This window comes from Chelonia mydas, chromosome 6 (genome assembly GCF_015237465.2).
Source record: "Chelonia mydas isolate rCheMyd1 chromosome 6, rCheMyd1.pri.v2, whole genome shotgun sequence".
NCBI classification, from domain to species: domain Eukaryota; kingdom Metazoa; phylum Chordata; order Testudines; family Cheloniidae; genus Chelonia; species Chelonia mydas.
The window spans coordinates 78,287,555-78,297,385 of NC_051246.2; the positions used below are offsets into that span (position 1 = coordinate 78,287,555).

At 38.7% G+C, this 9,831-nt stretch overlaps 1 protein-coding gene across 7 annotated transcripts in view; it reads left to right on the forward strand.

The window, feature by feature from the left end:
- MEIS2 (Meis homeobox 2) overlaps window positions 1-9,831 on the forward strand; it is a 181,040-nt gene that overhangs the window by 165,941 nt on the left and 5,268 nt on the right. For 4 of the 7 annotated variants that reach the window (XM_037900516.2, XM_027831500.3, XM_037900517.2 and 1 more), the window contains 2 exons: window positions 8,327-8,385; window positions 9,773-9,831. The exon at window positions 9,773-9,831 is cut by the window's right edge and continues 52 nt beyond it. In XM_037900516.2, coding sequence (XP_037756444.1) covers window positions 8,327-8,385; window positions 9,773-9,831 — 118 coding nt within the window. The remainder of the gene's footprint in view (window positions 1-8,326; window positions 8,386-9,772) is intronic. The other 3 variants (XM_037900518.2, XM_027831502.3, XM_027831503.3) reach the window with 1 other exon arrangement.

Below are 9,831 nucleotides of genomic sequence, written 5' to 3' on the forward strand. Positions count from 1 at the left end.
TACAAGCACTGGCTGTTAAAACAAAACAAAACAAAACAAAAAACCCTCAAACTCTTGGCTTGAGCCCAATCATTTTCCCATGCTCCAGAATATAACCTGGTAAAAGAGCTACATGTTTAAAGACACACATTTTCTGTGAGCTAAATAAATACCAGTGTTGACAACTCTCATGATTTTATCAGGAGTTTCATGGTATTTCATGTTTAACTTAAGTCCCATCTCCCAGAGAAAAAGTGGTTAGGTGAGAATCTTGACTTACTTTCTTTTTCTTTCTTTCTTTCTTTCTTTCTTTCTTTCTTTCTTTCTTTCTTTCTTTCTTTCTTTCTTTCTTTCTAAAGTAAGTTTCTAGCCCTCATGCTTGTGGATAAATGCTTGAAAATGTAACTCAAGTGTTCCCCAAAGTCTCAAAAAAACAGAAGGTAAATAAAGAGAGATATATATATATCATGATATTTAAGTCACTCTCATGCTTTTGGGCATCCTGTCTCATGGTTTTTGAACATTTGGGATTGGCAATACTGAAATACACAGACTTCTGAGTGCTCATAGTGTAATTTCCAAAATTGCCACTTTCTATGAGGGTGATACTTTTATAAGTGACATACAAGACATTGCAGAGGTCTGTGGAACCATCAATGAACAAAGACTATCTATCTAATAGGCAGCCAGCCCTGCCACTTTTAAAATAGCCTAATCTTCCCTGGGATACTTACAACGCCTCTAACAAAGTTATCCAATCCTGTGTTAAGAAGTTTTGTCAAGAAATACGTCCCTCTTTTTTCCCCTCTTTGAAAATCAATCATATAAGTGACTCCACTGCTCAATATTCTTAACTTAAGGAAGCCTTTTTGAGTGGCTCACATCCAAGTGTCTACATTCAGCTTTATACTTTCTTATAAGGAATGCTGCACATAAGAGTTGGCAAACAGGTGTGGCATAGAGTCAGTGAAGCAGAAACAAGGGGTTTATCAGCCATTTTTATATATTCACACATACACAAAAGGACACCTAAACCTAATTCTGTCAGTTCAAAACACACACTAGAGTGAAAAGGTTAAACAAACCAAGATGGTTAGATTTCAGCTGCAAAAATAAAAATCTGATTGATAAACAATGAATAGTTTTAAAGGGGGGGTATATTTATAGATATTAAAACGTTGCTGCAGTTTTAGTCTCTCAGATTCCACGCTTCCAGATAGCTCTGTTCCTCTGAAATTGCACATTCAGGGTATGGTAGGAACGAGTCAGATACATAAGCATCATGAACAGTGCTCAGCAAAAAAATCACAACGAAATTAGAAAACCTTTCCATGTGAATTTTTTTGTCCATTTCATTTCAAATTCACAAAATATAATTAGATTTCACAACTAACCAGACAAATTATGTGTTTTTTCTCAGAAAATTGTTGTGACAGTGGGCTTAGTTTAAATGGAAACCAAAAAAGTTTTTTTGAGCCAAAACATTGACATTTTTCACAGTTTGAAGGTTGAAATGTCATTAGGACGAAGATTAATTCTCCCATCAAAAATTACACACATTGGAGTTTTTACCTGTTTTAGGTCCATATTCAGCAATGCATGGAAGTACGTGTTTAAATCCCAGTGAGTGTTAAGCACATGCTGAAGGGCTTTGCTGAATGGGGGCAATGTGAAAACAGCCATTTCATGCAGTGTTAAGTGCCATGTAATGATGTTAAACAAACCTGCCAGGAAAAAAAAAAGTGTATTATATTTTGTGAACAAACTATCACTACTTACTCCTACCACTATTTGTGAACAACAATTTTTTTTTACGCAAAACAAAACTGTATTTTGCTTTGATACATGGAGCACTGAATATTTCAAAAGATTCCACTGGATGGCTCAGGGTGGTGGAAATGGGATGCAGAGAATTTTACTCTTAGTTAGCGGCTTGTAATCTAACCTGATATGGTAGTGGCCAAAACTATGAAAGGGCACAGAGCCCGGGTTACTATCTTACCCCTAGAATTGACACCTCCTAATTCAGGGTTGAGGCACATAGGTTGAGCTTTGTGGAAAAACTTGCAGTAGCACGCTCACTGTTGTATCTAGTAGCTGGGTAGAAGACTTCAGGCTCCAGGGCTCTCAGTCTGGTAACTTTCATAAGTACTAAGGGACAGATTTTCAAAGGTATTTAGGTGCCTAAAGCTGCAGTTGGCTGCCGAGTGGGATTTTCAAAAACACCTAAGTAGGTTAGGTGCCTAACTCCTATTGATTTGGATTGACTGGATTGATATGGAGAGGCATCTTTAGCTGCCTAAAAGCCTTTGAAAATCAGGCTCTGTTTGTATGACAAGTTTTACAACAGCACAGCTGCCGCTATGCTGCTGTAGTGCTTCAGTGTAGACACTTGCTACAGTGGCAGAAGTGGTTTTTCCCTCACTGTAATGAGTCCTCCCCCCCCGGAGGCAGTAGCTAGGTCTACGGAAGAACTCTTCCATCAGCCTCGCAGTATCTATACTGGGGCTTAAGTTGGGTTAACTACATCTCTCAGGGGTGTGAATTTTCGATAGGCCAGATCTCACATTTAATAATAAAGAAAATATATTAACATGATTATTATTATAATTATTATTACTTGTTGTTATTAAGTTAGTGCCACAATCCTAAGTGAGCTGTAGCTCACGAAAGCTTATGCTCAAATAAATTTGTTAGTCTCTAAGGTGCCACAAGTCCTCCTTTTCTTTTTGCGGATACAGACTACCACGGCTGCTACTCTGAATCCTTAGTCAGGATCTCTGTCCTTTACAAACACCCAGGCAGACATGGTTCCTGCCCCAAACAGCTTACAATGTAACTTGAGACAAGGCACTGCTGTATTTAATCTTTGGAGTTGACTGGAAGTGTATTCTTTTTGTTGATCTATTCCTTTCTCTTTTTTTCAGTGGTAAAGAGTTGAGGCTCTTTCTATGCATGCAGTGAGTTGATTGATGTAAAGAATTTTTGTTATTTTAACATGTCATTGTCTGTTATGGATATTTTAAGTGGAATCAAGAGAGCATAGTGACACTGATGAAGTTTAGAGCTAAACCCTGTGGCCTCATATTCTACCTCCTTCTTCTCAAGAAGGGAAATTCACTTTGCTGTGGAGGACCAGAACACTCCACCACTTAGGTCTCACATTGCCAGCCTATAACCTAAGGTAGTGACTGGGGCTGAATGCCACTCTGTGCTTCAACCAGCCAGTCTGGTCCCAGGTTGGGGATGAATTTTATGTTTCCAAACATTGCTGTTTTTCACCCACGTAAAACCAGACTGTTGTGGCCTTATGCAGGTGAAATGAATTTCCTCAAATAGCCTTACAGTGGGGTTGAAGCAACCTGCCCAGTATAGGTCAGTGCAGGATCTAGTGCACTTGCAGATACTAATCCCCGACTGACTCACAAATGGAATGAGCCATATCTTGAAAAATGAAATTTTGTACAATGAAACCAGTGGCAAACCTCAAAAATTGTATTTTAATGTGTCATGCTTGAGCATGCAGACCAAGAGATCTGTATCTTCTGAATATTTTCTTTTGCAGTTTGCATTAGTATTTTTCTGAAATTTTAGCAGAATAAACAATGGTTTATCATAAAATTAAAATGTATTAGGTAAATGTGACTTTAAAATCATTCTGAAGTGACTTCAGATAGAATATCGTAACTACATGTATTGATGCAATTAAATATTGTGTATGACTTCTTACAAAATATAGAACACAGGTTTGTGTTTAAAAACAGTGATGTAATTTGAATAGCTGCAATTTTTACAAATATTAGAATGGTGCTAATTAGAGATGAGAAGAAGCTTAGGTCAGCTGGTCTGCCTAAGCAAAATGCCTAACTACACTTAAGATATTCTGCAAACTGTAGAATTCACTAGTTTACTGCTCTTTTTTTGGCTGAGCACAGATAAAACACTATAAAGTAATGAGATTTCTTTTAAATGTCCACGTCATCTTACATGTTGATCTATATCCTGTTTGACTTGCTCACACAAAAAGCTCCAATGAAATTAGTGGAACCACTTGAGTGCGAAAGGCGAATAGATTTTGACCCTGTGTCATTTATGTGACTGCTTTATGTAACAATGTTAACAGAAATACCTCCTTTCATAGCCAATGCCTACTGTTTGAATTAGTAGGGGTGGTAATCTGAAATCTGCAAGATGATGGGAGTGAGAGTTGCATTATACATAGTACACCAATTACATGTATTCTCCTTAACAATACATGCCTCGTTTGTCATTCCAGGGTAAGGGCCAAATTCTGCATGTGTATGAATGTAGAGCTTGTGAAAGGTATCAAATTGACAGCCTGGAGGCTGAAGTCCCCTCTTTATACCCAGAACAGGTATGGCACATATAGCAGCAATGTGAGCTTCACTCCTACACCGCTGCCAATGTGCCTGAATGTTAATAAGGATGGAGAGAGGAAAGATGGTTATGTGGATGGTGGACTGGACAGATCACAGGATGGGGAGTGGAGAAATCTAGGTTCACGTTCTGGCTTTGACACAGACTCCCTGTATGGCCTTGGGCAAGTCACTTAATCTCCCTCCGTATCAGTTCTTTTCTATAAACTGGGAACAACAATAATGCTACCTTTATCCTACCTTTTGTTTATCCTGGCTACTCAGACTGGGACAGGAAATGTCTCTCATTATGTGTTTATACAGGACATAGTGAAACAGGGCCCTGATCTTGGTTGGAACTGCTATGTGCTCCTAGAATACAAATAATTATTATGATTAATAATAGAGCAGTTCTCTCCATTGGAGATGATTCGTTCACCTTTTCTCTTTCAGTCTTTGCTGGCTGGGTGAAGGCAACCATCAAGGCTGGCAATTAATGCTAAGGAACAGAGCTGTGAATTCCTGTTTTATAGGGGCCCAAATAATGCTGAAAATAGTGTTATTTGTACTTTTGTTTAATTTTTTCACTGGTCTTGTAATATCCCTTAAAAACATTTCTGCCAAAGTAACATTACAGTGTTTCTGTAATACATGAACTGAAATATTTTGTGAGGACTAGATCTTGCTTTATTTTGATCCCAAAAATAACACCTTGAGGCATTTAAAAGAAAAGCCTTCCGAAAATGTAAAGTCTAGACTCTAGGGCAGGGACTATGGCTTCCATTTGTCTATTATGCATCATTCACATTGATGGTGCATGAAAATTATAATACACAAACACTATTCTGTGCATTTCTGCCAGTTGTGCTGGCAGTTTATGTGATGTAGTCATTGCTAATGAATATTGGACCTGATTTTCAGCCTGAACTGAACTCTACATCTGCTTTTGCATCTGCAGTTTTATTGATACAAATAATTTCGGATGACGTTTTGCAGATATAGTTACTTGAGGGCATAAATGATGCAATTTTAGGCTGGGATTTTCAAAGGGAATTAAATTTCAATGGGATTTGGGTGCCTAACTCTCCTATGCTCCTTTGAAAACCTAGATGTCTAAGTACTTGACTGTACCCCTGACCCCTATAGCAAGGTACTTGCATGTCTAAGTGACATCAATTGCTCTTGCAATTTTTTGTATGTGCAAAATTGGAGGAACAAAAAGGAGCGCCTAGAAAGTAGGGTTCAAATTCAAGTGCTATGTTCATTAGCAATTATATCTATGGTGGTCTTTCAGCATTTACTGAAAATATGTGGCTTTATAATTTAGTACAAGTCTCCCTAGTGGATTTTTTTCTGTAAGGCAGTACAGCTTTGGGGGCTCACTTTCAGGGCTTCAGCTTCCTCATCAAAAAATACCTCCTGAATCATCGAGTAGTTCATACAGAAGAGCTAGAATTACTCCTATGGGTTTAATAAACCGAAGGCAAAATGTCTTCCTTTGGAAGTGAACGGCTGGCAAGTGCATGCAGAAACAGAGGCTGGGTTTTCAAAATTCATCCCATAAAGCCAGTATCCTGGTTGAATACGTAACACTGTCAAACCAAATTTTGTATGCTCATACATGTGAGCCAGTTGAGTCACTTTACTTTCCGGACTTAAAATGTTCTCAATGCCCTGCATTGTTGTGTAAACCCCATTGAAAAACCACTTCAGAGGACGCCCATTTTTTTACTAATGTAAACATTCTGACCAGTATCCAAAGCTATGACCTCTAGGTGAACCTTTAACCTTCCCCTTAATTATTTGTTTGAAGGCAGTGTGGAGTTCTCCTGCTGAGACTGAAGAACCATAATGCCTTGCAGCCCTGTGAGTAAGGGAGTGTTGGGAGGGAAGTGGAAAGGGACATAAATAAGGGGACCACCAGATGTAAATAATAAAAGTGGTTGGGGTTTAAATAAAAACTGAAAAAGCAATTTAGTTGCCCTAAAGAGTGGCTGGATTGAAGAAAATAGGGGCTCGGAAGACAAAAAGTGGGGGAGGGTCTCTTGTCTATGATTTTTTACAGGCCGCCCAAATAAGCACTCATTGCATTCTTTAAAACCTTGCCATCTGTATACATCATTAGAAGCTCATAGGAGAAGAGAAAACAGTCTTATCAGGCTTTTCTCTTAATCTCTATTGGCCTTAACTTTAGCTGATAAAAGGCATGCTGGATACAGAAGGTTCAGGTCAGCCCCCATTTGGTCAACTTGCTAACATTGCTGGAAAGCAGCTAAGCAAATTAAGTCCTATCAGAGACCTTTGTCTTTGGGGACGGAAACTGTGTCTAGAAGTCACAGTGTTAGAGTAGGAAATACCTCCACCAAGTTGAAATCACTGCTAGCTGAAGAAATGAGCAACAGAATCAATTCTTTGTTTTTATTTTTAATACTTGAAGTCTCCTCTTGACTAATTCAGAGGCAGGATGACATTTTTGACAACTGAGCTACACTTTCCTTGAAGAATAAAGAATGCCTTTGTTTTGGATGTAAACATAGAGATGCAAAAAAGCCCTTTGGTGTTATTTGTAGCATTTATGCATCTGTCTAATGGAATTCCCACCAGTGTGATTACAGGAGATCTAAACAAAGGTGTACTGTCTTTTGTTATCTTTGATGGACTTTAACCTGAGGGGAGCGACACAGTGGCTAGTATAGTATATGTCGGATGCCCAGCTGTGTAAGTGTTAGAATTCTACGAAGTGAGCTGATTAATTGAATTTTCCATTATTGACTGAAAAACTCCCATTAACTTCAGTGGACTTTGGATCAGGCCCAATGGCAGTTAAGGAGGCTGTTTTGGATGATGAGCATGTTAGTATTTCTGAAGAGGATTAAACACTAGTATTCAACTTCATTAGCACTCCTTAAGGGTCACTAGACTGAAGTCTGAACTGTGAAATACCAGACAAAACCTGAACATAAGCTCGAAAGTGTTCTTAAAACACAAAGAACAGGGATAAAAATAAAAACAAGTGTGGTTTGTGAGCGATCGAAAATTGCCTTGTTTTGAATAAATTGTATAAATAATATGGGGGGGGAGGTTATTTTTACTGGGTTTGAGCTGATGTGGATTGCTGTGCATTAAACTAACAGAAAATATGCAAGCACTTTTTTTGTGGGTTACCAACCAAATTAAATTCAGGCTTACTAGCCAAACAACTGGCTTTACCTAATGCTCAAACGCTTCGGCCACTGCTCCAGCTATGGTACCTGATTTGAGGAAAAGTTCTTTTGGGCCTAATATTAAACACATGTACCTACAACTCCCTCTTTCTACTGAGTTGAAAGGTGCCTCAGTTTATGGTCAGCAGTTGCTTAATGCTCTGCCTTGGGTGTCCCACTCTTGGCTGAAAAGGTCGCCCCCAGCTGGCACTGACCTCTAAATGACCCCTGACTTTACAGGCTTAAACTGCAGGAGTTGCAGAAGAGCAGAAGTCTTTCTGGGCCAGCACTTATTGCTGCTGTGCTGGTGATAAAACTTCAGACAGCCTAATTGATGGCTTTGCTGACCTAACAATACCTTGTGAAAGCACAGAGTGGCAAAGCCTGGTCTTCATTTATGGCCAGCTGCAAGGGTAGCTGAATCCCCTATGATGAAGAAAAAAAAAGTCTTCTAGCCTGTGAACTTTAACCAGGTTCCTAGTTACTCTAAGAAGTTAGAGAAACAATTGTCTTGTAACACAAGTTTTCATTCACATTTACTTGTTCACAGCCTTCTGGTAGATCCAGTCTTAAACTGGCTAGTAAGATGAGCATGTTAACAAGTTACAATTTCTGAGCACTTTCAGGGAAATCTTCTAAAGTGAAGTTATATATTTTTTTACATGCTGCTGTATTGCACTGAATCCCTGCCAGAGTTAAAGCAAAGGTGTTCTTAAAAGACAGAAGCAAGCTGATGAATGGACTTCTATTCTTTCTGTTCTGTTTTAGGTTTATTAATGCCAGAAGAAGAATAGTACAGCCTATGATTGACCAGTCAAATCGAGCAGGCAAGTTCCAAGTAGTATCTGTATTCAAGTCCCACAGGCGCAAATCCTCATCAAGTTATTCTTCAGGAGTCCCATCACCTGGTAAATAAATGCCTCAACTAGGCATTCTGGGAGATTATTTTTTCTTATGTCCCCAGAATTCCGCTGTAGGAAGCAACTTCACTAATTGGTGCTAATTGGAGATTTCCCACCCTGACTCTACTGAAACTGCTTTTTATTTTCTCTCTGAATTGGTAATTGGGTACAAGTACTAGTGCCACAAGCAGTTTGTTTGACTGTGAGCTCTTGAATTACTCATTGCTTGTCTGCATCCAATCAGCAGGACAATCTCATTTTCTTGCTACCCACAACTCCTTGGTGTATGCATTGCTTTCACTTCTGTAGGGCTAGCTGTAAAACTCATTGTATCCATTCATTTGCTTTGACTATTCACAATATGCAACTAACGTCTGACATGCTACCATACTGGCCAAAAAAAATTATTAAAAGATTATTACTTTTGTTTAAGAATGCACCAAATCTATTCCCGTTAACATACATGATTTCTCTAGCAACATTTTTATTTTTTTTTTAGAGTCTTTTAAAACATTCATAAGCCGTAACTGTTCAGAACTACAACTGGTACAGTGCTAATCATTCTACTTTGTAATATGCATTTCCTTAGCTTACGAGGGAGTTGTGGTTTCCTGCAATGAGGTTATGGGATAAAACTGTTCTCCATGTGGTGATGACTGTTGTCACTAACAAGGGCTTTAACTTGATGGTGATTTCGCCTGCTGCTTCACTTTAAAGATTTGAAAAGGTTATTAAGCCTTTGGGAAAATCTTCCCATGTGGCATTAAATTTCTTTTCCTCTAACAGGTGAAAAAAAGGGGGGAGAAAACCCTAAAGCAACTAACCACACAAAACACTAAACCAAATACAAAGTGTATCTGTAAACATGAGCAGTGATGTCCACACACGTTAGAGTAGGTGACTGTATGTTTTTATGTTTTAAAATAGTAATAGATTTGACCACAAGTGTCTTGCATTGCCAACTCCAGATGCTTGACTTTAAATAATTAGTAAGGAGTACACTAGGTCCTTATTTCATTAAGAAAAATACCTAGTGCTGAGAGGCACTTCCACCGTTCTGCATTAAAGGTAAGTAAAGAAGCAGATCCTATGCAAGAGGACTGACTTGACCAACTTGTTTATTAGGCCCCCCGCATAACATTGTTATTCTATAGTCCTGGTAACATAATCAGCTCATAAAAACACAACCTGTTTTTAAAGCGACAGCCAAGATATTGTATATAGTGTTTCAGTGTTGAGACTGGAACAATTGCTGATTGTTTGGTATGTCTTCTCTTCTTTCTCCTCTGTGTCCACGATTGACTACAATCAGGTTTTCTTCTTGATCCTTCAGTGAGCCAAGGAGCAGCATATAGTCCAGAGGGTCAGCCA